The 27,086-nt window shown below is 41.8% G+C and overlaps 3 protein-coding genes, 1 non-coding gene and 1 pseudogene across 4 annotated transcripts; 2 read left to right on the top strand and 3 right to left on the bottom strand.

Annotated features, from left to right (window-relative positions):
• Nucleotides 1-5,423: 5,423 nt before the first annotated feature.
• LOC146510527 (uncharacterized) lies at nucleotides 5,424-14,631 on the bottom strand. Its single transcript, XM_085175197.1, has 2 exons — nucleotides 14,378-14,631; nucleotides 5,424-11,864 (listed from the first exon to the last, which is right to left on the bottom strand). The coding sequence occupies exon 2, from the start codon at nucleotides 11,706-11,708 to the stop codon at nucleotides 9,021-9,023; it is 2,688 nt and encodes an 895-aa protein (XP_085031323.1). The 5' UTR covers nucleotides 11,709-11,864; nucleotides 14,378-14,631; the 3' UTR covers nucleotides 5,424-9,020.
• A 60-nt stretch (nucleotides 14,632-14,691) lies between these two features.
• On the bottom strand, nucleotides 14,692-14,764 carry trnav-aac (transfer RNA valine (anticodon AAC)). Its single transcript has one exon. It is a non-coding gene; the product is annotated as a tRNA-Val (tRNA).
• Nucleotides 14,765-14,949: 185 nt separating this feature from the next.
• Nucleotides 14,950-15,640, top strand: LOC146510525 (complement C1q-like protein 3). The gene is made up of 2 exons (XM_085175200.1): nucleotides 14,950-15,152; nucleotides 15,256-15,640. The coding sequence occupies exons 1-2, from the start codon at nucleotides 14,999-15,001 to the stop codon at nucleotides 15,540-15,542; spliced, it is 441 nt and encodes a 146-aa protein (XP_085031326.1). The 5' UTR covers nucleotides 14,950-14,998; the 3' UTR covers nucleotides 15,543-15,640.
• A 1,247-nt stretch (nucleotides 15,641-16,887) lies between these two features.
• Nucleotides 16,888-17,706, top strand: LOC146510524 (uncharacterized; annotated as a pseudogene).
• Nucleotides 17,707-18,918: 1,212 nt separating this feature from the next.
• On the bottom strand, nucleotides 18,919-26,016 carry LOC146510523 (complement C1q-like protein 2). Its single transcript, XM_085175199.1, has 4 exons — nucleotides 25,797-26,016; nucleotides 21,329-21,400; nucleotides 20,392-20,523; nucleotides 18,919-20,289 (listed from the first exon to the last, which is right to left on the bottom strand). Exons 1-4 carry the CDS (start codon nucleotides 25,999-26,001, stop codon nucleotides 20,006-20,008), a joined length of 693 nt encoding a protein of 230 aa, XP_085031325.1. The 5' UTR covers nucleotides 26,002-26,016; the 3' UTR covers nucleotides 18,919-20,005.
• Nucleotides 26,017-27,086: the final 1,070 nt, after the last annotated feature.

Genomic DNA, 27,086 nt, shown 5'->3' with positions numbered 1-27,086 from the left:
GTCAGGTCAAAGGTTGCTGCCAGGAAATGACAAATGTGACTTTGAACCCATTAGTTCTTATGAACTGTGGACAGATGGATGGACACCTCACCATGACATAACCTCATCAGACCTTAGGTCAAATGAGGTAAAAAGGGAAAAACATCCACAAGTGCACTTGTGGAGCTGGATCATTTTCACTGTATGTCTACAAAACAATCCCATCTGCGGTTGTGGTCACTGGTAGTGGCGTCTTAGATCGTAGATCTTAGTAGATGCTGGATTTTGTATTCACAAAATACTCATACAGTAACTTCTCATTGTCAGTTGTTGCCATCTTGGGTCTTCTTCTTGTCCTTGTCAAAAATGAGGAAGTATGAGAACCATATGGACTCAATCTACACATGTTCGCTCTTTTTCTTCAAATCGCTTAGAAACACACTATTTAACATCATTAAAGTCATGGTTAAGGTCAGGGAAAAGGCTATGGTTAGGGCTAGGGATAAGGTTAGGTTTAGGGCTGGAACGTCTATTACCGCGGGAGCGTCATTGCACTGGATTTCGCCCATAACCCACCGCGTACCATAAGAACGCCGAAGGTCTCCTTTCGTGTTCCTCAGGAACGCCGCGGGACGTGACAAAACGTCGGCATGTTACGCCTCGGGAGTGAGAACGGGCTCAAAAATCTGAGGTGAGAACCATGGATGGTTTAAAGAAATGCATTAAGGTCGGGTCAGATAAACTACTCCCAATATGAGAAGTCTTTCATGACTTCAGCTAAAGTCCCCCTCTGTGGCGAGCTTCTTCTTCTTCTTCTTGTCCTTAGCGGGCGACCAGCGGCGGTCTGCCGCGCAACCAGTACGCTGCTGTAGGTGCTGCAGGTTCTCTTGCTTGACCAACGATTATCTTCCACGCTTTTCGATCTAAGGCGATGGTTCTTGCCTGCTCGAGGTCAAGTCGAAGGGCCTTCAAATCATCCTGGTTTTGTTTCATCCATGTCTTCTTTGGTGCATTTCGATGCACCCTCCAATCGGTGGGGCGGGTCAACCAGAGTAGGCCATGGGGGTAGCGGCTCGGGTCCATTCGACAAATGTGGCCAAACCAACGGAGTCGGCGGTGCTGGATTAGGTCGCCGATCGTCGGTTGGCTGCCGCAGCTGGTGAGAATGGTGTCATTCGAATGATGGTCGCGAAGGGAAACGCCGAGAATGCATCTAAGGAAACGCATTTGGAAAACTTCGAGCTTGCTCAGGTCGTGTTGGAGCATCGTCCACGTCTCTGTGCCGTAAAGTAGAATGGGCAGGATCAGGGTTCGGTAAAGGCGGATCTTTGTCACCAATGAGATGTTGTTCTTCTTCCAGACGCACCAGCGCAGGGAAGCGAATTGCCATCTTGGGTACATAGCAGAAAGAGAGAAACCACCCAAATGTCCACCAGCAGGAGTGGGACACGTTACCATTATAGCTAAAGCTAACCAGCTAAGAAAATGATGTGACGAAATGGGGTTGTTAGCAATCAGCTGGTGAAGGATTGCAAACATAATTTAAGCTGAAATGCGCCCCGTACAGTTTGAAACAATGCTACCTCATCACCTGGTCGAGCTGATGACTCACACACTGAAGGCTGGAGTCCTTGTTGCAGCAGCCTGGGGGTTAGTGAGCTGCAGACCGTTTCCTCTGTTATTAATGCTCCGTTTCTCCCCCTCTGAATTATGAAACTGTACTAACAAGGAGATTTAAAATGAGAAAATCAAGACTTCATTTAAACCTGGATTATTTTCCTGCTTCCACACTGTTGAAACTCGCAACACACAGTATAAAAGATGGATGTAGTCACTGTGACCTTATCCATTGGTGAATGACGCCTACTTTTCCTTTGATAAAGAGGATTATGCAGAGCCAACCTTTGTCCCTGGTTAATTCTCCTTTCAGACTTTAAGAATGACTCCAAATTTAAATTCAAATGAGCGTCTGACTTCATAAACTAATCAGGAAGTGATGTGCGGAGGTGAGTGAAGAAGGTTGTTTTCTAATGGACGGCCATGAGTGAGGCTGCAGGTTTAAAGCAATTCTTCAGAAGTTGCTTCCATCTTTTCTACTGTCTGAGAGCTGAAGTACAACAGCTTCTTTAACTGGGAGCCACAGATACAAAAAGTGTTTCTTCTTTTCTGTTTCGCCTCCAGCTCAGTTTCAGTGACGGCTGAAGTCAATGAACTAAGATTTCAATGGAAAAACATCGGCCAACATGCCGTGACTACAGTAACTGGCAGCCCGAGGCCACTGAAGTGCAGATTTAATGAGTCGGACTGTCACAGGAAAACATCGCGTTCAGCTGTCTTTGTGCAGCTTGCAGGAATACTGTTGAGACGGACGCTCACTCCTGACCTCCTTACAGCCTGCCTGCCACGCTGGTGATCGAGGAAATGAAGCTGTCACTGCTCTTACACTCCTTTCATGTCGGTGTAGATAGCAGAAAGCCTTTTGCTCAGCGGGCCAGTGTGAGCCGGTCTCCTATGATTTAACTGCCGAGGTCGACTAAAGCCAATCTGCTATGACTGAAGTCTGCAGTGCTGCGCTTGAATATTTCCATTTTATGCCACAATATACACACAAAACACAAACAGAGACAGTCTCTGTTAATACTGTCGCCCTCATCCTTACACAACCCTCGCCTCAGCATCCAGTCAATACAACATTAAACACAAGACGACATTCAAACTAGAGAAATTATTTCATACTCACTATTAAAGGGGGGGATTCGTCTCAGCATATATCCTTAGGAAGTCCAGCCCTAACTATGTGCTTTAGCAAAAAGGAAAGTTTGAAGCCTAATCTTAAAAGTAGAGATAGTGTCTGTCTCCTGAATCCAAACTGGAAGCTGGTTCCACAGAAGAGGGGCCTGAAAACTGAAGGCTCTGCCTCCCATTCTACTTTTAAATACTCTAGGAACAACAAGTAGGCCTGCAGAGCGAGAGCGAAGTGCTCTAATAGGGTGATATGGTACTACAAGGTCATTAAGATAAGATGGGGTCTGATTATTTAAGACCTTGTATGTGAGGAGCAGGATTTTGAATTCTGGATTTAACAGGAAGCCAATGACAAGAAGTTCTCAAAGAAAGTTAACATGATTTCCTCCTCCAGCAGCAACATTGTGGCCAACATCCATTTCACTCGAGCATGAGCCTCTGGGGCTGAGAATGAAACAGCTGAGGAGCATGGAGAACAAACATCTGGACTTCTTTGAGGTTCTTGAAGAGGTTTCACTTCCAGCCCAGAAGCTTCTTCAGTTCTAAGAGCAATTGGTGGAGAGTCCTCGATTTTTTAAGGCCTATTAGGAGTCTCCATAAGAGGGACAAGGGCTGTATCCCAATTCAGGGTCTGCAGCCTTAAAGTTCCTCAAGGGCCGCGTACTTAAAGACCGCTAAGGCCGGAAGTGCAAGGCTTGTGAAATGGGACGGTTTAGCCTCCGTCGCGCTGCCCAGGTTGCCTAGCAACCATGATACTGACAGCTGGAAACGTTTCATACAGCTTTGTTTGACAGAAATGAAGGAGAAAATCTTTTGTTCATTTGTTTGTTTCTACATGAGCTTTGATCATTCTCTGATTAAGCTCAGCTATTGAACAGCGTATATTTTAAAGTAAAGGCTTTAAAACCAAGTTAGTACAAACGTCACTAATGTCACATAACTTTGCCGACATGTGGCCAACAGTAATGTTTTAATGTTCTTCGTTCTGTGACGTAATTGGCCTTAAAATGCGGCCTTTAAGGCTGCAGACCCTGGATTGGGATACAGCCAAGGACCCACTATGCATCCTCTGCCTAATCACACGAGCCAAGGTGTGAAAACAGGTCTGGGTGTCAGCCAAGGTCTCGAGTGACCCCACTGTGAGACCTTGTCCCACCCTATCATGTGATTTACTGAGATCAAGTGGCCAAAGATGTGAGTGGGCGTTAAGGCGTCTGGGAAGAAATCTCAAAATTTAGATAAAAGACAGGTGGTGTCATAAGCCCCTCCCTCTGTTCAAGGACAGTTGTCCACAGTGGACCTTAGATCACCTGGACGACTGAGAACCTTCACAGACAGTGAAATGTGAAAAACTGCAGTTCCTCTTTTGGCCACTAGAGTTGGCTGCAAAACTGAGTGAGTCCACATAGAATTTCATGTTAAAACATCAACTTTACAGCAGAAATAAACACGTTAGAGCCTGACACGGGAAAAAACACCGTCTGCATAGCCGATTTCTCTTTTATAGCTTTGCTTGTTTGTTTTGTTTTTATGAATTTCTCATTAAGTCTTCAATTTAAGAGCGTAGTCGCTTGATAGCTATTGCAGGACGGGGAGCTCAGACGAAGCGGACCTTTAAAAAAGTGTTGTGAGCATGTCAGTGCAGGCTAAAGAAACCACAGTGGAACAGCTGACTGCACAGAGTAAGCCTCCATCATGACTGACAGTCTGTGCTCCTGCCTCAGTGAAACGAGTCTACATGAATCCTGGATATCTGTGAACTCCAGCTTTCATCTGCTCTCGAGGTTTTGTGAAGCAGCTGGTGGATAGGTAATAAAGTGCTCGTGAGTGTTCACAATGAGAGGTGTGAATTATTCCCGTGGATATGACCCCCATCACCAGCATGAGGGCACACAGGATGCAGTTACATGTGTGTGTGCTATACTGCAAAGTGTCACACAGACAAATCTGAGCTCCCCAAGCAGCGACACGCTCCATCCCCAGTGCCTCATCTGCACCGACATATGGACGTGCACACTCCTCACCTCTGCAGCTGCTCTCCCACACATTTCCCACTCGTCTTCACCGGAGCTCATAATCTGCTCAGAGACTCTGTGGGCTCACAGCAGAGCTGTCATAATCCAACAGGACCAAAGTGTGCTGCTCCAGCCCGTCCGCTTCTTTAAAAACCTTTATCCATGCGGGGACGGAGGCTGCCGGCTTCACTCGGCTTCACCATCACAGACTCAAGACTCCCATCAGTGTCCGTTTTTCACCTGAACTTAGACACCAAACCCTGAGAATTATCTCCAGATGTGAACAAACACCAACGTGTGATCCGCACATTTACCCTTTAACAAATAACAGCACATGAAGGCATCATGACGAGTTACGTTCAGATTACATGTTACTGCAAAACAGGAGCAAAGATTTTTGTCTTTCTCCATCAGGAGAACCGGGACGTGTCCTGGTGGCTGCTGTGCATCCATAATCAGTGTTGGTCAAGTTACTTGAAAAAAGTCATCAGTAACTAATTACTGATTACTTCCCAAAAAAGTAATCCCGTTACTTTACTGATTACTTATTTTCAAAAGTAATCAATTACTTAATTACTTAGTTACTTTTTAAAAACACCTGAATAGGTGATAAAGTGATAGATCTTTCAGCCCAATTCTACTTTTTCTGCATAATCATACAAAATGTAATCAAATGGAAAAGTCTCTTTTTAAAACTTGTTTTATTAGTTTTAATCTTTTAACTTTATGCATCAAGCAAAAATTTAATTATCTGCAACATTCTCTGACTGGAAGAAATTAGTTTAACATTTAAACTTATTTTCTGCACATTCCAGCTCATAAAATAATTTTTTTTGTGTTTACACTCAGTCTTTCAAATAGATGCAAGTAAAACACAGCAGAAAATAAATAAAGTCAAAGACTAGCGGTCCTGTTGCTCTATTTTCACCTGTAAAGCAGGAGTGGGGTAGGCGGAGGGTTACCCTGGTGCAGGTGTGCCGCGGTCAGTGGAAGAATCCGCGAGTTTCTCTGTGAGTTTCCCATTACGTCGTAGCTACTCTGTGCTTGTTTGGAAGTTTAGGGTTTTCTTCGCTGTAAAAAGAAGTTTTCTTCCCACGCACAACGGACACTAATGTTTTTGTCACTTTTTATGGAATCAAACTCAAAGTAAGGTCAGTACTTCCACGCTTTAAACGCTGCACGCTCATACTCTCTCTGCACTCGATATATGATCCATTGTTGATCTGCACACAGCTGTTGTCACGAACGTCGCACTCGCTTACGTCACTGTCATGAGACATTCTTGCAAAACATCACGGTTTTAGTAACGCAGTAACGCAGCGTTCCTACGGGAAAGTAACAGTAATCTAATTACCATTTTTGCAATAGTAATCCCTTACTTTACTCGTTACTTGAAAAAAGTAATCGGATTACAGTAACGCGTTACTGCCCATCTGTCCATAATCACACATGGTTAAATAACACACAGCAAAATAAATCTCTTATCTGCTGTTTGAGAAGCAAGACTCTAAGTTTGAACCTGTTTTAACGATCTGTTAAAGAAATATCCAGTGAGCCCTACATTAACAGATTTGGGAGTTTTTGGACCGGTTTGTTGGTCCAAAAGTCCCAGTGTGGGAATATCAGTGGGAAATTCAGTGTCCATCCTCCAGGATACTTTGAGAATCAATGATAAGAAGCGCTGAAGCTGCCCAGCTGAGACACTGCGTGGAGGTTTTTCTCTTTAATGTGTCACCCAGTGGTCGCTCAAAATAAAAGGAAACTTTCAGCTTAAAAATGAGATTTTTGTGAGCTTTTAATCCAGTGAGGTTTCAGTGGATTTGTTCAGGATTCAGAAAAATGTGTTTTTTCTCTGTGATGTCATCACAATAGAAAAAAAATCAATGTGGGCAGAAGAATAAAACACTGAGCACGTGCAGCAGGCCAGGAGAAAACCAGACTCTGAATCCTCATTAAAGTGGATCTTTTCTGCTTCTCCTCACGTCAGTATATACGTGTGTGTGTGTGTATCCTTTCTGTTTGATGTCACACAGAGAGGAAGCGCCTAATATGGTTATCTCAGGCACAGAAGCCCCACCTACTGGATCTTCAAGCGTTTCTTTTCAACAGTTCATTAAAAAGAAGTTGGTTTAACGGAGAAGCTAAACCACTTACTTAACAAATGAAATCAAGGCCCAGACTGACAGGAAGGATTATTCTGAATTATGAATCAAGCAAAGCTACTCTGCTGGTGCCAGAAAGGAACACAACAGCTTCTCATCAAAGCGAGATGAACGGCTGTGGAGCTGAGCTGCTCTGTGGACGTTTGGGCTACAAGATGGCGTCTCCTTCATCGAAAAATAAAAGCTGCAGACGGTTTCTGTTTAACGCGCACTCGGCTGAAATTCCAGTGAGAAAAAACCTCTCCAATATAATCAAAATGTAAAACTTCATTTTCTGTGCAGTTAATCTAAGTGCATCTTTTTATATCAGTTGTCCTGTTGCAAATGTATAAACCTGGCCTTTGGCTCCACCTAGTGGACACTGAACAGAAACACTGCAGCTTCATCTCCTCTCCTTTGTTTATTAAATGTCCTGAAGCTTTCAGAGGAACTGATGAGTGACACCTGTTTAATTTGAGACCAAAAGCATCCCAGCTGCAGCCTGCAGAGGATAAATGGGCCGTGACAGAGTGCATGATGGGAAGCCCTGAAAAAGCCTGACTAAATATGGTGTAATGATCAACTTAAAAATTAATGTACCCATCATGTGAGGATATACTAATGAAAGTTTACAAGTCAATTAGTCTCATTGGGTTATTTTTACACTTTGAATTGAATCACTTAAAATGCAAATTGACTCCATCAGTTCAAATCTGCAGGGTTGGTTATATAATCCACTGGAAGCCTGTAATTATTGTGACAGCACACTGCAAGCTGCATTCGTTTAGTCGAAGCAGTTATTACATCACACTCAAGCCAAACAGCGTGACATTCGTGACAAGTCCACACGTGTTTCTGCAGGTTTCAACATTTTAACAGGTGTTTTTAACACATTTACAATATTTAGTAAAGAATAAAAGATTTAACATCCTGGGCAGGAGCTGCAGTCAGAACTTCAAGAGCACTTGATGTCCCATTAATGTGCATGTTGTGATCACTTTTATTTACCTGGGCCATGCAAGCTTAAAAAAGTATCCACCAACTTTTTAAGGGCTGACCAGACTAACAAACCCATATTTTGCATACAGACAATTTCAAAAACTAGAAAACACTGAATCTTTGAATAAATTTGGTTTGCTAATAAAAGTAAAAAATTATGACTTTGGATTTTCCTTCACATATAAAATAAACTAAATATGAACTAGAACATCTGTACCCCCTGCCCAAACATCTGGTCATGACTCGAAAGCTCAAAACTCATGAGCGACGTGAACGTTAAACCACAGCCGTGTGCGCTGCTTTATATAAACTGTTACAATAACAGGATATTTCACCGACCTTTGAGCTTTACTATTAAAATAAAGTCAAGAGACAAATAATAATGAACACTGACCAAATTTTAAGGTGGAATGTTTTCTTTCACATTTTATTAAATGACAGAGGCGACATCACGAATCAGTCAAAACAATTAAATACGCCAGCCGTGACCATTCATTCTGTCCTCTTTAACTCACGTCACTGATGGCTGAATTTCGAGCGGTTTACATTGACGTGGATAGTCTACTTCCTCGTCTGTTACACTCCAGTCGTAACGCACCTAATGGTACGCAAAAGAACTCTACTGTGACTAAAGCAGCGCTGAACCACAGCAGAGTCGAGGAGGCCCAGCAGTAACACGTCGTTCACATTTCAGAACCTTTATCGTCTGCAAAGACCCCACTTCCTGAGACACAGCTGGATCTGCTGGGCACTAACATTAAACTCTGATTTCAAGACTGAATTCAAACATGATCAAGTTTCAGTTTTTTAAATGCAAGTATTTCTTCTTCAAGTTAAAAGATATTTGCTACAAGTAATCCCAAGATGTCAACAGTTAAAAAAAGAAAAATTTGATCGCGAGACTGTTTTTTGCCACTTTATAGACCAAAACAAAACTCGATCAAGCGTCTCATCGTCTTTATGTCCACCAGGGTAAAGGTCAAGTTGGATTTTAGGCACATGCTAAACAGAAAGAGGATCCCCATTTCTATATGAATGGGTAAAGGTGAATTTAACTGATTTAACCTGGTAGATATAAAGCAGTTCAGTCGCAACTCTATCCTGAAAACTGACATTTGAAATACAAACAGCAGCTGGAACTTTATTCTATCTCGACTTCCATATCAACAGGCTTCAGTTTTCGGACAAACACAATGTCATCATTGTCATTATTAACGTCCGGCTCGCCAAAGTCCGGCTCGCCAAAGTCATCCTTCGGCTCCTCTTTAAAGACCACCTGGGAAGACTCGGGGAACTTGGAGGCCTCGAAAGGCAGCTCAAAAACTTTGGTCAGGTAATCCCCTTTTCTGCGTTTTTTGCCAGTCATGGCTATGACCTGTGAGGCGATGGACCAGGCGAACTCCACCTTCCGGTGGTTCTGAGAGCTCAGATCGAAGTTGTACTCCAGAATCTCATACAGAGCAGGAACGTATCGGTTGTAATTTTGTTGCACATATTGGTGCAACTCAAACAAAACTCCTCTTGTCAGAACCTTCAAATCCAGTTTCGTTTTGGCTTCTGATTTGGAGCCGAGGTCGAGGTCCAGTCCAATCTCCCTGCAGTTCTGGTAGTCAAAGCGTTTGACAAATCCACCAAAGCCGTCCAATTCCCCTTCTGGATCTGGGTCCCCATCTTCGGTTGGTGAGTGAGGAATCTCTTGCAAGTTGCCCTTCAGCGGGACAATCGTATTTAACCACCTGTTGATTTTCGGTGACATGTTTTGCTTTTTCATCAAGCTTTTCTGTGTTGTGTACCATCTCTGGATCTTCTGCGCGGCCTCAGTCTCACCACTTTGGAGATGAAGATCAAAATTGTGCTCAAGGATGTCATTAACAGTATTGCGGGCCTCACCACACAGCTCCTTTACAAAGCTGAAGATCTCAAGCACAGCGCCTGTTGTCAGGATGGTCAAATCAAGCTTCTGGTCTGACGGACGTTCTACGGTTGACCAAAGATTTAGACCCAACTTCTTACAAAAAGGGTGTTCTTCTTGTTCAGCTTCTTCCCTCTTTGCTGAATCTGATGAATCGAACCCTTTCTGCCCTTGACTCTGGAGTTCCTGTTGAGTCTGAAAACTGCTGGTCACATCAACCATGTGGTATATCTCAGGGAGTTTGAAAGGCTTGCAGAGAAAATCCATATTCTGACTCTTCGGGTGGTTTACAAGATTTTTATGTTTTGCCATCATGTAAACTAAGAAATTGCGCTCATGTTGCTCATCTTGGAGCGTAAGAGTAAAGTTGTTTAGGAGAATTTCAAATAAAAAACTGCGTACACTCCTCGACAAAGCAGTTCCTAACTTGAAAACCTCCCACATTACCCAGTTGGTCAACAGTTGTAGATCTAAGCTCCGTTTTGGTGAACAAAAGTTGAAGTTTAATCCGATCTCTCTGCAGTGGGCGAACATATCATTGACTCGGCTCGACGTCAGGATCTGTTGAGTGCGAGCGGCGCGCCTCAGCCACAGCCTCTGCTTTGGGGTTTCTGCACATCTTCCCTCAGAGAACAGACACCAGTATGATTCTTGACTTGCATCCTTTGTCTGTGTGGGTGACGAAGAATATTTGTGGCCATAACTCAGAGGTTGCATTGGTGAGATGAAGACTTCTTCCTCTTCTGGCTTTACATCCTGCAGCACGTTCATTTCTACCTCCATTCCTGACAAACAGCTTTCAGGTTTCACATTTTCTGGCTCAGCTTCTGGTTCTGACTGCAATTCGGTCTCAAACTCAACAGGACACATGTATGACAAATCATCCTCCTTCATCTCCTCCATTCTGCTAGCCTGCTGCTTCCGTGTTTGTCTTTTATTGGTGGCCAGAATTTGTGCTTCCAGTTCTTGGTTATCTGCATCAGGTGTTTTTCGTTTTTTACCTTTATATTCCAATTTATTCTTCTCAGCCGGGATCTTAAAAAGTTCCTTTCTGAAAGCGTCTTTGTCCTCAGCTGTTAGACAGGTGTATTTTCTCTCGATCACCCTGTTTAGACACATTCGGAACTGAGGTTTATCAAAAGCATAACCAAAGTTGTGCTTGACCAGTTCATAAACGAGGTAAGTGTGTTTTCCACACAGCACTCGGGCAAAATCAAGCATCTCTATCATCACACTGTTGGTGAGCAGACTTGGGTCCAGTTTCTGTTTGGGGGCGTGACTTGGTCGAATAGCTAGGGTCACACCAAGTTGTGCACAGAAAGGGTTAGCGCCCAGTGGTTTTCTCAAACGGATTCCTCCTTGTTTTGTTACAGTGTATTTATTGCTAGCATCTCTGGTAGTTTCAGCTTCGTGGTTGTCTGAAGACTGACAGTTCTTGCTGGAGACAGTGAGCACTGAACTATCAGCAATTTTGTTCCATTTTGGACAGTATCGTCCCGACACGTCTTCTTTGGACCCGGCTAAAACACTTGGATTTGGCAACTGAAATGTTTCTTTCCATCTATTTGGCTTCATCTTTATTTGCTCCTTCAGGAGTTTAATTCTGTTGTGGACACGAACTGCATAGATGTAGCACAGACTGTCGTTGTTTATGTCAAAGCCGAGGTCGAAGTTGAACTCCAGCATTTCGAACAGGAAATACTTCTCAGACCTGGTCACTGTTTTGGCAAACTGACAAATTTCCAGCATAACACTATTCGTCAGCAGGCTCTGATCCAACTTCTCCTTCCTTTCAAGTGCCGCATTGAACTCCAGACCGATATCAACCGATTCTGGGAAGGGGACTGCTCCTTTTTGATACCTAATGCCATGGGCAATGCGGCGCTCCCAGATGTAGCTCTCCTCAATGCCATCCATATTGACATTTAAAGCCCAAAGTCATTAGAAACTGCTCGATTATGTCAAAAACCCTGGTCCTTGCTCAGGCACCTGGTTAGACTTATAGACAGCTTTCTTGTAGCGAAAACAAGATATTATCTGAAGGCATCCTCTTCACTGCCACATCTTCTCAGTCTGTAAGTAAAGAGAAAACAGTTTCAATTATTTAGGCTTAGAAGGAAGTAAGTAAGTAAAACTTTATTTATATAGCACCTTTCAAGATAAAAATCACAAAGTGCTTCACAGAAGCTAAAACCTAAAAATAAAAATCAACCAAAAGCAAGTTTAAAAAGATGAGTTTTTAGCTGTTTTTTAAAAGCGACCACTGAGTCCACAGATCTCAGCTCAAAGGGAGAGACTTCCACAATCTGGGGGCCACAGTCACAAAAGCTTTGTCGCCTTTTGTTTTCAGCCTCGTGTGTTGGACAGCAAGCAAGCCCTGGTCACATGACCTCAGGGACCTGCTGGGAATGTATGGATGTAAAAGTTCACTTATATATGTTGGTGCTTGTCCATGCAGAGCCCTGAAAGTCAAGGTCAAAACCTTAAACTGGATTCTGAATTTAACGGGGAGCCAGTGCAGCTGAATCAGCAGGGGTGTGACATGGGAGGACTTGGAGGACTTGGTCAGAAGCTTTGCAGCAGCGTTCTGAACAACTTGCAGACGCTCCAAAGAGGCTTTACATAAACAAGTAAACAAAGAATTACAATAATCCAGACGAGATGAAACAAATGCATGAATGACAATTTCTAATTCGGAGCGCGATACAACGGGACTCAGCTTAGCAATGTTTCTCAAGTGATAAAAACAGGAGCGAACCAAAGATTTTACATGAGCATCCAAAGTCAGAAAATCTTCAGAAAAATCTTAAAGCAACAGGATCTGATTTCATCAAAATCCATGTGATGTATGCATTAAAAAATATTCAGCGCTTGTAAAACAGAGTTAAACCGTGCTTAATAAAAACAGTAACACACAGACTTAAAATCTAAAAAGAAGTTTTTGGAGCTTCATTTCGCTGCTTCCGGCGCCCCCGTGTGTGGCAGCCTGCTACAGCAGCGCTGCTCATTCTGAGTTTCTTTCTTTCTCATCTTTTCTTTCTCGTAATTTTTATACTGACTGTACATTGAGCTGATTGTACTGTGCACACACTGTTTAAGGCCTGCGTAGCGCAGATTGCCGCACTCTTTTTTTCCCCCCTTTTGAAAGTGAAAAATATTCATTTTGTACACATCAGCACAAATCAGTGAAAAGAAAGACTGTCTGACAACGCAAGTCAATAGATTTAAGGTCATGAGGATTTTACATATTGACAGAGAGCACTGCAGTATCAGCAGACACCAAAATACTGTGAATGTGTCACTAATGCAGAAAAAGGTTGTGCGAGATAATGCACAGTGCAGAAATGATTAAAGCTCAACCTGCAATAACTTTTTACTTCAGCTGGTGAATATTTTACTGTGAGTAAAAATATTACTTTAGCTTACTGTTTTGTATTTTAAAGTATTTTAATGGAAAAAAATAATTGATGTAAAAGATGTGTTCAGGGACTCAGTTTTATCTTTTAAACAGTGAAACACACATGAGTTGTGTTCACTTCAAATCCACAGTACACTGAGAAACTAATTTATTTTAAACTAGTGGTATGCAGTACTGCAAGATTTGGTAATGAGCCGACACCAAGAAACTACAGGGCCAGTATCAATTATACTAATATTTATTTTAATAATTAAGGGTGATTCATCATCAAATTGCCAGATCTGAATACATTTTCATGACCATTAAGTGTTTTTGGGGGGATTTTTTTTTTACTTTCACAGGTAACACAAAAGGGTAATTATATTCAATCAAACCTGAGCCATATTATATTTGGTGAATTTTCATTTGCACTAAATGTTTTCCTTTAAACAACGTGCTTCAGTTAGATGACTGCTCTGTGCTGCAGCGGTACTTAAACAGACAGTCAGGTTGCCTCTTTGATGAAACCGCAGAAACTAAAGTATCAGTCGCATTAGGCTCGTATCGATCAATATCAATACAATGATAGGTTTCAATATCATCGATATTTGGATTGATCCGCCCACCAATATTTTAAGCGTTCAAAGTCCAGCACATGGACTCATGGCTCATCTTTCTTAGCTTTTCCTATTTATTCTCTGAAGTAGTTATCATCACTGTGGGTGTAACATAATTGTGGCCATAAGCGTGCAATTTTCGTATGAATATGGGATTTTCCTAGTCTAATTTTTAAAATGAACGAACAGATTTAATCTTGAATTCTTCATTGAATTGTTTTCTCCAATATTTATCCTCCCTGGCGTCAAATTAAACTTTTACTCCACCTGGAATGGCTGCATTACTCTTTGCCGCAATAGGCTGCAGTTCTGCACCAAACCAGCGGATTTCAGGTATTTGAAAATCTCAGATTCTTCGCTTATTGTTGCGCATGTCGTGGGGACAGGGGTGAACGGTTAGCTTCACAGATTTATGCTAAAAGCGAACTCCCTGAGTTTCCTGTTGAGTTTATAGAGCTGCAGAAACACCAACATCGGCATCCGCGCTAACGTTAGCTTAGGACTGCAAAGCTAACTGTGGGTTGTCTCGGCGGGTGGACGGAAGCTCCGAGGGCAGAAATACAAGCACTTACCCACAGCTGAAGCAGAAAACGAACACATCGGTGGTTGGTGACAGTTAGAAAGTCTGTGGCTGCATAGTTTTTTTTAAAGCACGTACTGCAACACGGCGCTAAACAACAGCTGCAGCGACACATGCGTGCTTCCTGAGTACGGGTCGCGTTCAGGGACACATGTCGGACAATTCAGTTTTCACACAGTCAGTTTATATTTGTTTCACTTGTTACCCACAACGCGCCAAGACCACACAACTGCATGGCATATGGTTTGGTTACTTAAAGAAGACAAATTATTGAAAAAAATAAAGTGAAATAAGATAAATAAATTATGTTTCCGCCCGGTTTCGAACCGGGGACCTTTCGCGTGTTAGGCGAACGTGATAACCACTACACTACGGAAACCGTGTGGCGGATAAGGTCACCTGAGCATACTTTTTAAAAGCTTGTATGCGGTCTACCGGTGTCAGGGCGGTTGCACGAGTGTTTATTTCTCATCAGCAGCCCCCAACCTTTTTTGGACCGGTTTAATGTCCGACAATATTTTCACCGACCATTAAGGTGTCACGGATAAATACAACAACAATTTTAAACTTCCTGTTTTAGAGTTAGACTCTTCCCAAAAACAGGAAGTTTAAAATGACATTTCTCTTTCTCTCAGTCACACAAGTGGCTTTCTCAGCCTCTCTGCTGGATCAAGGTGATGGAGATACTGGACCCTTTAATGACCACACTACTCTGATCTTCAAACATGTTGTCACAAACATTGGAAATGCCTACAACCCATACACAGGTAATAACACTGAATGTCACTTCTCAGCTATGTTGATGTCAGGCTGATGTTCCAGATGTTCTAACAGCTGATTTTCCATTTAACAAAAACAAATGTCCCACAGGTATTTTCACTGCACCAGTGAGAGGAGCCTACCACTTTGACTGCCACATAGTTGGTCATGGAAACTATATTGGAAACAATATTGGTGCTTTCTTGGTGAGGAATGAAGAGCATATTTCTGTTGCATATGAAAGTCCATCACAACAGTCGTCAAGCGCCTCTAATGGAGCCTCACTGCTTCTAGAGGTTGGAGATCAGGTGTTTGTACGTCTCTGGGCTGGTTCAACGATACATGACAGTGATAACCATCATAACACCTTCAGTGGTCATCTGATTTTCACCATGTGAGAGGTGTGACAGCTCCAACACTAGCTGTTACTGGTTTTCTGTTGATCTCAAAATCATAAAGATTACGTTAGTCATGAACTTATTTAGATCAGCTGGGCCTTTATGGTTTTACTGAAACACATGAGGAAACCTCACCAACACTCATACACTGTCCAAAGACAGAATAAAGACAATCATGTTTTTCACACATTTCTACAAATCAGACAAAGGCAGGTAATGAAATTATTGACCAGCCAGTTGCTCTTCAACAATCCTGTCCAAAGGACATCCGTGCTGTGCTCAGACAGAGAACAGAAAGTGCAAGTCATGTTCTTGCAAAGAGAGAATAAAGGTTCAGTATTATGTGTCATGGTCTGGGTGAGTGGCAGTGTTTTTCCACAGTTCTCCTCCTCTGGGCATCATAACTGATGGTGTTGAGACAAATTATTTTTGCTTTTTATTTTTTTACTTTAGTCAACAAATCAAAGCTGAAAGATCTTAGAGAGGCAAAGCTACACAGTACTGTGTTGAAATGATCAGTGAATGCACATAAAAAGACATAAATGTGTTTTATTATACATCATATGGCGTTAAAATTAAAGGCAGCTCAGGATTAGGACCCAAATGTAGAGCGTCTGAGGGAGACTGAATAACTGAAGGCTTTATTTTGGCTGGTTGACGTCCAAAAGAAGACAAAAATCTTGAAGTTGAAAGCAACAGAATCCAAAGTACACACACTGAGGAGGGAAACAGCCACTGTGACAGCAAACAGCTGACAACTGACACAACTGTATCCAGTCACACATGCGGTTAAAAGGCACAGGTGAAACTAATCAACAACAATCAGACATATGAAGTAAATCTACAGAAAAAGTACAAGAGACAAACACAGAGAAGAAGAGTTCACAATAAGATACAAGACTCCAGTTAGGAGGCAAAAACAGAGCAAATACAAACAGCAAAGAATGAACCAGACAGAAAACCAAATAAACACAAAGACCAGAAAACTCAAAACTCTGTGTCAGGACACTGGACCACAACGTTACTCTTCCACACCGCAGTTTGTTTTGGTGGAAGTACCCCAACATAATATATGAATAAATACATATGGTACAATATACAAATGCTAATACTAGATGCAAATCTGAATTATCTACCGTTTGTAGTCAGTAACTGTAACCCTCTGTGTGGCAGGGCGAAGTCTTTGACGTAGATTCTTGTGGATCAAAAGCAATGATCCATCCTGTCAGAATAAAAGGTGATTCTGCTCACCTCTTCCTCTCACAATTATCATTTATAATATTGCTGCATTTATGAAAATCCCCAAACCCTCTCCATTAGATGTCCAAATGACAGCACAGCCTCCACTGCCTATTAGTGCCTCTCCATGAGCTGCACACACAGGCTCCATCAAAGCAGGAGGTCTGCTGCATGTCCTGGACCTTTCTCAGCAGACACAGCCCATGAGAGATGCCATTGATAGCCTGCTGATAGAGTACCATGGGCAGAAAGACCTCCTCATGCAGGTGGATGCTGAGTATGCTGCATGTATACAGTGTGCCTGCAGGGATCACAATAGCTTCTTACACACCACCAAACATCACGTCTCACACTATCTGAAGCACCTGGCCAAAAGCACCAACTCATCCCTGAACACCAACAAACTCCAGGTAACTCAACAACTGTGGCATCGCCTTACAGAGGACAGTGAAACTGTGCATGTTTCCGTGGTGACCCTCACACTTGCTCCAGTAAATCCACCCAGTGTTAAGCCTCAGGAGCCTGCTTTCACTGAGGAAGAAATACAGCGGTGAAGAACGTAGTGGCCAAAGAGAAGCAACAAAAACTTCAGCAGCCACTGAAAAACAGGACAAGGAGCTGTCTTGTTTGTGGTCAGCCAAAATCACGCTAACCTTTCTCCATCCACTTCTTTACTCAGTGTGGAGAGATGATGTACTTTTGCTGCTCCACAAAAGTTTATCAGACAAGGTCTCATCGATCCTTGAATGCCATTTGCTGAGTTTGCAGTAAAATAGTTTTTTCCCGAGAAGTCGAAGCAGCAAAGTCGCATTCAATTCAATTCTATTCTATTTCTACAGCTTCAAATCACAACTGGAGACAGAAGCTGGAACACGTTTGGTCAGGTGTCCTCACACATGCTGTTGAGAGCGGTTATCTTCTCTAATCTTTTTGAGAGAGCTTTGCACATTATTTTAAGGTCAACATTAATGAGGGATATTGGACGATGGCTGGTGGGACATTCAGGGTCTTTGCCTGGTTTTAGCTGGAGTCTGACAATGGCAGAATTCACATTTGGTGGTAGTCTGCCATTCTCCTTGATTTCCTGCAACACTCTGTGGAATACTGATGCCAGAATAGTCTTTGCAGAATTCTGCTGGAAAGCCGTCTGGACCTGGAGCCTTATTATTGGGCATTGTGGTGTGAATAAGGCACGGCAGGTCCAGGGATCAGCGTTTTGAGCCATTTTATTTACATCACCTCACACCACAACCCCGCAACCCCTGAGTCCTCGTGTTTTTAACTTGGCGGACGTGATTAAGGATGCCGTGCAGGTGCGTCCGCCCTCCCTGCACGGCACCGCAGGCCACGCCCCACCACAGGCATACTTATCAGAGCTCCCTGGAGTTCACCTGGTGTCAGTGCTACGTTGAGTTACGTTGTAAAGAAACTGATCCGTTTCATTTTTGGACGAGTTTATCTGTGGTGAATATAGTTTAAAGTTTTATAGAAATCCCTGTCATATACTGTGTTCCCAGATAAGTCTTTAAAAGCACATATAGTCATTTTTTTTAATCTAATTTTTACCTGGTTTGCAAGAAATTGACCGGATTTCTTATAATTTCAAAATTTTGCAAGCAACGTCTTTGTACTAAGAATTGAGTTTTTCTGAATAATTTCATTTAATTCTAGTCTTGTTTTACGTATTTTGTTCAGTATTTCCTGTTCCTGGCAGGACACGTAGGCTTCTTCTAAGGATTTGATGGTTTCTTCTTTTCATCTGATGTGAATGAAATGATTTTACCTCTCATCACAGCTTTTCCTGCTTCCCAGAGAACAGATGCTGATGTTGCAGGCAGTCTAAATATAAAGCGTACTCTTTTTAATCATATTTCATGACATCCTCATGTTTAAGCAATGATCTATTAAATCTCCAGGTTTTACTTGTCGCAATGACCTTCTTACTGCTGTTTTTGTTTTTGTAAAGATCAAAAATGTTCCAGACTCATTCAGACACATGTCGGTGCAATAGTTGTCTAGTTATCTCTTTTTTTAACTACACATTTTTTCTCACACATCTGACATGACTCAAAGAAGACAATTGTTGTATTTGTTAGTTTTTAGGTTTGTTAGAATAAACATTAATGAAAACACAGATGTTACAGCAGTTCTTTAATCAGAGGATAAAAAGAATGAAGAAACACTAAATTTTAAAAAGAGAAGATAATTGAAAATAAACACATTTGTCACCATGTGCATTGTAGTCAAGATTCTGAATATGAAATATTTCAAATTTAAATTGTTGCTCTCCATTGCCTCTATTATTCCATACATCCATTCTCCTCTGCTTACACAGTTCAGGGTTGGTGGGGTGTCACCCTGGAAAGGTCGCCAGTGTGTCACATGGAGACAGACAAACATCCACACTTATGGGTCAATTAATCTAAACCTGCAAACCACATGTCTTTGGACTGTGGGAGGAAGCCAGAGTACCCCAAGAGAACCCAAACACACAGGGAGAACCTGCAGACTCCACACAGACCACCTCCACAACTTCTTGCTATGAGGCTGTGGTGCTAATCACAGCGCCACTGTGCCGCCATCAATTGTTATACAGCTTTAATAAATTCAACGCTTAGCATCACTGAGTATATTGATTCAATAAAATATCATCAAGCTCAATATCGGCTACACTGGAGCATATTTTAATGAATTTCAGTTTTATGTATATGTTGCCAATTCACAAAAACAATATCCTTCCTTTAAATCCAGAATTGAATTCAAAATCCTGCTGCTCACATACAAGGTCTTAAATAATCAGGCCCCATCTTATCTTAATGACCTTGTGGTACCATATCACCCCATTAGAGCACTTCGCTCTTGCACTGCAGGCTTACTTGTTGTTCCTAGAGTATTTAAAAGTAGAATGGGAGGCAGAGCCTTCAGTTTTCAGGCCCCTCTTCTGTGGAACCAGCTTCCAGTTTGGATTCAGGAGACAGACACTATCTCTACTTTCAAGATTAGGCTTCAAACTTTCCTTTTTGCTAAAGCATATAGTTAGGGCTGGACCAGGTGACCCTGAATCCTCCCTTAGTTATGCTGCAAGCACCTTCTGGCAATTATTGTTGGGATTTAGTGCAATATAAATAAAATTGAATTTAAAGTTTAATTCATTATTTAATTCAATTTATTTAAAAACTCTTTAGCTGTGTTTTAAACCCAAAAACCGAGGAACCAGTTCCCTTTTACATGGCAAAAAGCATATGACCACTGAAAGTGGAGTAGTGATGCTGATCGTCATATATTTTATACTGTGACCACAGACGCATAAAGACCTGATCTCCAGCCTCTAAAATCAACGTCACGCCATTAGAAGAACTTCCAAAAGTAGACTCTTTTTGATCCCATGCTGTAACTACATGCATCCCATTCCTTACTAACACGGCACATAAACCATGTGACGCATCTCCAGGTCCAGCTACGTGAAACTCAAAGTGGTAGGCTCCTCTCACTGGTGCAGCAAAAATACCTGTGGGACATTTGATTTGGCAGGTTAGACAGAAAATGTTGGAACACCTGTAACCTCAGAACAACATGCACGGAGCAGGAAAGTGACTTTCAGTGTTATTACCGGTGTGTGGGCTGTAGGCATTTCCAACGTTTGTGAACACATTGTTGTAGATCAGAACAGTGTGTGAGTCAAAGGGTCCAATAATTTGAGATTCTCCACTCTTTAGAGAGGCAGAGAACGCCACCTGCCGGACTGGGAGAAAAAGAAATGACCAAAGTTATTTTAAACTTATTGTTTTTGAGCCTCTTCAAAACAGAAATACACACTTTTCAAGGGAAGATGTTTTACAATCAAACACAAACCAACAGTTAAAAACATGATTCTGCACCACCCAGTTTCTTAAATATAACATTCAACTAACGTCACATTTGACTGGTAATGTGCATTGAGTACTGCAGCAGTCAAATCAAATCAAATTCAAATTTTATTTGTCACATACACAGTAAGATATGCAGTGAAATGCTTAGACAACTGCTCGTGACCTAAAGAAAAAAAGACTATGAATAGGATAGGAAATAAATATGAAAATTAAAATGAAGGGTAAATTTAACTCGGAAGGAATGAAATAAAATATAAAAATTAAAGTTAAAAATAAAATAACTGTACAACAACAAATTAAAACGAAGGGTAAATTTAACTAGGAAATTTACCCTTCCTAGTTATCCCAAAGTAAGAGAGAGAAGCCTTTTTTCTTTTTCTCTTGTTCATCGTTTGGAGAGTTGTCCTTTGTCTTTTTTTCAGTTGGGGCAAAGTAGGGAGCGTTAAAAATTTTGCATGCTGGTCTGGAATTGCTCGTTGCTCACTGAACTTTGGACTGGATTCCAGAATACAGATATTTCATGAACTGCCCAACGTACACTGTCCTGACTTCCAAACATTAAAGCTTTGGTGTAAGTACAGATGTGTTACACATGCTTTGCAGATAACCATGCTGTAAAAATGCACATGTCTTTTAACAAATCTATGAACGAGAGCCAAAACCTTTTTTAAATAATACCTTGTAGCTGCTGCTTCCACTTTTCAGTCTCAGTCATCTTGCTCTCCAGCTCTTTCAGCTTTGCTTCATGGTCTGAAGAAAAGAAGAAAGTGTTCAAGACTTGCGTTTGCAGCTAACAGACTTTGATACTATTGCAGTACAGACGTAAAACACTCAGAAAAAAAGGTGAATATTTAAATAACAACAATGATAACATTTAAAACATATGTATTGTCCTTTTTGTGAGTTTATTTCCTGTGCTTGTGTCATTGAGTCGCCATTAAATGCCTGGGAGAGTGCTGTGATCACACCCTTGGTAACAGGAACAACATCTCCTGCAAGTTTAGGTACTGGATTTATCAAAACGGGCTCTGACCTACAAGATACCAATGACTGTGTTAGATGGAGTGAAGAAGAGAGTGAAAAACATTTGAAGCAGTGGCTTGGCATCCCTGCTAGCTTAACAGCAGCGAGAATCTAGATCAGATCAGGGCAGCTTCACCTTTACTCCCATCTGTCTTGGAGGAGTTCAAGGTGGTTGAACACACACACACATAAACACAAACTGTGACCCAAAACGTCGGCTGCATCCTTCGGAGGACCCGGCCTTCGCGGCCTCCTTCAAAGACCGAGAAGGCTGGAAATGCGAGGCTGTGAAATGGGACGGTCTAGCCTTCAGATTAGCATCACCGCTGTGTCGGTGGAGTTTAATAAACTCGGCCGACTGCTCCTTGCTATCTAAAATATAACAGGACACTGGAGTAAATTCTCGACCGTCTCACACTTCTGTTTAATCAGTTTTCTGTTTGACGTTTATTCAGCTGTGTGAAAACCAAGGAGGAACCCAGCCGATGGATTCATAAAGATTATTTAATATAATAATTGAATAACTTTGATCTCAGCCAAACCGACTCTGGAGCAAATAAAACACAGAATTAAAGCTGCAAGCAGCGTTATGAGGGCCCTCGCACCCTGGCGGATCAAGCCACGCCCAACACCTAAAACCAGCATTTTCGATCTGATGTCACATTGATGGAATTCATGCATTTAACACCAGCTAAAATTTCATCTCATTCAATCGTGATTATAGTCGCCCCACTAGGTGGTGCTCTAAAAATTACTGACAACAAACATTTCCGGGCTCGACTCTCATCATGCCTGCAACGTTTGGGAGAGATTGGACATTGTGTTTTTGAGTGACAGCAGATTACTGCTTTTTGGCGAGTGAATGAAACTCCAGGTGCCGCCATGACCACCCCGTTTCCCTGAACGTAAAAAGCTTCGCATTTAACATCACAAAGGTCTTTAGATTCCACGCACTGGAGATCGTGTCAATCTGATGAAATCCCTTGGAGGAGTTCGTCAAAGTACGGGGCTTAAAGAAGGGGAAATGTCGCCAAAATTACACATTAATTTTAAAATGGCTGACTTCCTGTTGGATTTGAGATATTGCTCCAAGAGACTTTTTTGTACATCTTGATATCTTACATAAGCATACCAGGTTTCAGACTCTTAGATGAAACACAGAGCAGGAGCTGATGTTTTGAAATTTTGTAGGGGGCGCTGTGGAGCCATTTTCCAATATTGAGGGACTGATGTTAATATTCACCGCTTATAGGGTGGACCTGATGAACCTGTGAAAATCAGTATATCAAAGTGACAAAGACATGACATTTCCTGTTCCCACTAGGTGGCGCTCTGCGTATTCCTGACAATGGGCATATCAATCTGTTCAGGGCAGGTCTGACATCATGTCTGTAAAGTCTGGTACTGATCAGACTGGATGTCTTTGAGTTATACTAATTTGTTTCTTCATGGCGATACATAAATGTTCGCCATGCTGCTGGGGTCACACCCTTTAGCAAAAACTCACAGTTTTCATTGTAACCCAAGACCAACTCCTTAAGGCTTTCCTGGAGAAATTTGAGGCTGCAGATGTCACCCATCACAATACTGTACCCCAAAGTGTAAAACATGACATTTCCTGTTCCCACTGGTGGCGCCCTCCCTGATGCCAAATGTGGCAGTTGAAATATGTTCATGGGTGGAGCCTTATCATATGTGTCTACATTGGTCCAGATCAAACAATGTATGATAGAATGAGAGGCAATAGGAGTTTCATGGCGAATCATCGAAATTCGCCATGGCGCCACGGTCACACCGTATCCCAAAAACTCAAAAGCTCCGCAATTTAACATGGCACAGGTGTGTAGTTGACACTGACCAAATATGAAGCGTATAAAACCAAATCCCAAGGAGGAGTTCGCAAAAGTTCAAAGCCTGGAAATGGAAAAATCAGAGCCAAAATGTCACCTTCACTTCCAAATGGCGGACTTCCTGTTGGGTTTGCGTCAGTGGTCCCAATGACTTTTTTGTTCGTCTTGGCATGGTACATATGTGTGCCAGATTTCATACATGTAGCTCAAACTATGTGTTTGTAGGGCTTCATTTAATGACGCATAGGTGGCGCTCCAGAGCCATTTTCCAATGCTCATATGTAAAACCATTAACCTCCTAAGACCTGAACTCTTCCACGGCATGCATAATTACCAGATTTTTTTTTTTTACCTTACCTTATTTTTGTTTTTATGAAAAATCAGAGCCACATATGAGGATATTCGTTTACAATTTTGATAGAACAGTAGCAGTATAATGTCCTTGTAAATGGATATCAGGCCCTTGAAGAGCAAAATTGAGTATTTTGGTCTAAATAACCCAAAATGTGATGTCCACATATGTGGACGCCAGGTCCTAGGAGGTTAAAATTCAAAATTTTTCACCAGATCTGACATGTGTGCTTTAAATTCGCATGTGTGATTTAAATTGTGTTTTAAATTCCCGAGTGACTAATATATCATGTTTAACCTGAGTAGCGAAAGAGTGGGGGTCTGAAAACAATGAAGCCGGGAGTCCGCTGAACCCCCCGGCTTGCTATCGAGCGTGTGGGTAACAGACGTCTCTGAAAACGTCGGCGCACTTTTGCAAATATGTGATGTCTTGATAAACCAAGCAGATATTTGCAATTTACACAGCTACTTTCTCGCCTGAAAATATGTTAAAAGTTTATTTTCTCACCCAGAAAGATTAATAAGACTAATTTTAAAACTTAGTAGCGGCCACCATTGTTGGAAGCTGAAATTTGGCTGGGCCGTGCTATGAATTCTGGGATATGGTGGCCCACGAAGGACACACCCGACCCATCCTTCAAATTAGGGGAAATGAAGGACACATTTGTCATCCGCATTTGAAGGAGTCGACGAATTGGGACAGGCTTCGTCGCCTGGCTGTGACGTAATCGGCCTTTAAATGTGGCCTCAGGGTGCACATAATTGTTCATTCTGATTGGGGATATTGGCAGCTGAAAAACATTTAAAAATCACTCAGTCACGTCAAATCGGTACTGAATCAGTACTCAACATACTCAGTAATGGCAAAAATGATGCCACCTTGTGGGCAGATTTATATCACACTGTTTAATCTTCACCCAGAAAGTGTCAAATTGCAAATTTTGAAGCCAACATGATAACTTTATCACACCAACACAGTGAGGGTCCAGCTTTTCAGATCCAATTAAAAATCAAATCACTCAAAAGGATCCTCTGGAAAAGAGTAGAATTCTTAGAGTTTATTAAACAGGGTCATATAAACAGCATTAATCAGTACAATATAGCGAGACAACATAGCAAAAGTAAACAAGCAACGCGAAGCAAACCCTGGGGTGTAGAGCCTTAAAGCACAAACAGCAAAGACACACTAAAGGACAGCATGGGGTATCTCTGACCCTCCTTTATATAGGATCAGTGACCCCTCCTCCTGCTGGGTGACTTTCCATCCTTTGTTCTTTGTTGGTCTTTGTTGTTTACCTAATAAGTTTTTTCTCAATTCTACAAATGTCAATATTATCTCAATTATTGATGTAATATGTTTGTCAATACTATTCCCCAATCAGTTGTTAATTCTACTTGCACCTTGCTCTTTTCTTTTAATCTTACACTTACGTTGCATAACTTCCCGAGCACCAGTCAGGTATGCTTGCTAGAAGTAGGCGACTGTCTATGCTAAGAAAGGGGTTTTCTCACCTTCTGGCAGCTGAGAAAGCAGAATCCCAGGTGCATCCACCACAGGCCAGGTTTGTTTACTGTATAGGCTATGAAAGGGCTGGGCACAATGTGGGGCGGTACAGATGAACGTCCCCGTGCATGCTCTAGCAGTGCCAAGCTGAATTAACCCTATGTTTGGACTAGTCACCGTTGGCCTTAACACAATCAAAGGTTTGACCTAAAGATGCGGGTCTTATGATTTGAACATGTAGGTTAGATGCACAATGATTCCATTAAAAAATATTAACACTTATGTATTAAACACTCCAATTATTCCTGTGATAAAAAATATTCTGTTTCATAAGAAAACACATAACCATGAATGTTGGTCATTCCTGTTTCTGATCTTCTGGATGTTTCTGAAGTCACATTGATGTATGAAACTGTACCTTGATTCTCTCTCTGTACGACAGTGATCCGCTCATTCTGCACAGCCAATGAGGCGGTCAGCTCTCTCAGCACAGCGTGGATGTCCTGTGATTGTTGGCCTGCAGTCTCAGTCTCGTCTGCTGACACAGAGCAGACCAGAAGCAAAAGTGGGAAAAATATGATGATCTTCATTCTGTCACCAGAAACCTGCTGTATAACTGTCATCTGTTAATCTGAGAGTTTTATAACGAGGGGAAAGGAGGCGTGAATGAGGAGGTTACTGCCCCACATGTCCCCTCACAGACTGCAGAGCCACAAGACCACGCCTCCTACAGGTGCTGTTGGTGAATGACTCAATAATCAGACTTTGACTGCAGGACTGAACAAACTGGGTCATGTAAACAGAAGATGAACAGATAGCTAAATATCTCTGTTAGCATCCAGAGTGAGCTCTGGTGTTTAACACCATAGTGATTATTCACTATTATTCACTACTAGTGGAAGACTGAAAAACAGACTCCTTACATGTTTAGACCAACTCACCTCCACTCACCCCTGTTTACATGCCTATGAATAGCTTTACACCATAGTAAGATTTAAATAGGTTTAAACATGTTGAGCATTCAAGTTTTTGTTGTTTTGAATGACTGGTTTTAATTCATATTAAAGTGAACCTGATTGTCTTTGCGCACTTTCATCTGTACTTCGACCCAGATAAATATCTAACATAAAGTTTAGTAATATCACATTTCTGTGGCAATGAATTGAATAGAAACAAAAAAGGTTCGCAGGAAAAAGTCCCTGTGACTGATCCTTTAAGGGCTCCAGACTCATCGCAGGTCTAATTAATGGACTATTTTAACAACACAGTTATCAGCCTGTCACTGCTTCCTGTTAACAGTGTAAACTTTGACTTTTTAACATGTTTGAAATTAAAATGATGAACAGTTTATCTTGATGTGCTGATCAGCCTGTTCTGCAGCTCTGAGGCTGCAAAAATCCAGACCTTCCCTCTCTTTGCCTAAAGCTATCCAAAGCATTTGAGCCATTTCTGATATTTTGTGAACTTTGTCATTGATTGTATTATTTAATTTAGTTCAATCTGTTACTGTCCTGGAGCAAACATAACCCACATACTTTCCTCAGGGATTAATAAAGGATTCTGACCCAGATACAGCCAAAGTCCAGTTTTGTGAGTACAGAAAACACACGATATTTGCTTGTGATGGAGCGACGGGAACTGATGACACTGTATTTCCTCATTCAAGATTCTAAATTCTTTATGGCCTTTATTGAGTCACACAGTGAAA

This window comes from Neolamprologus multifasciatus, chromosome 10 (genome assembly GCF_963576455.1).
Source record: "Neolamprologus multifasciatus chromosome 10, fNeoMul1.2, whole genome shotgun sequence".
Lineage (NCBI taxonomy): Eukaryota > Metazoa > Chordata > Actinopteri > Cichliformes > Cichlidae > Neolamprologus > Neolamprologus multifasciatus.
This window is presented reverse-complemented; position numbering and strand designations above follow the sequence as displayed.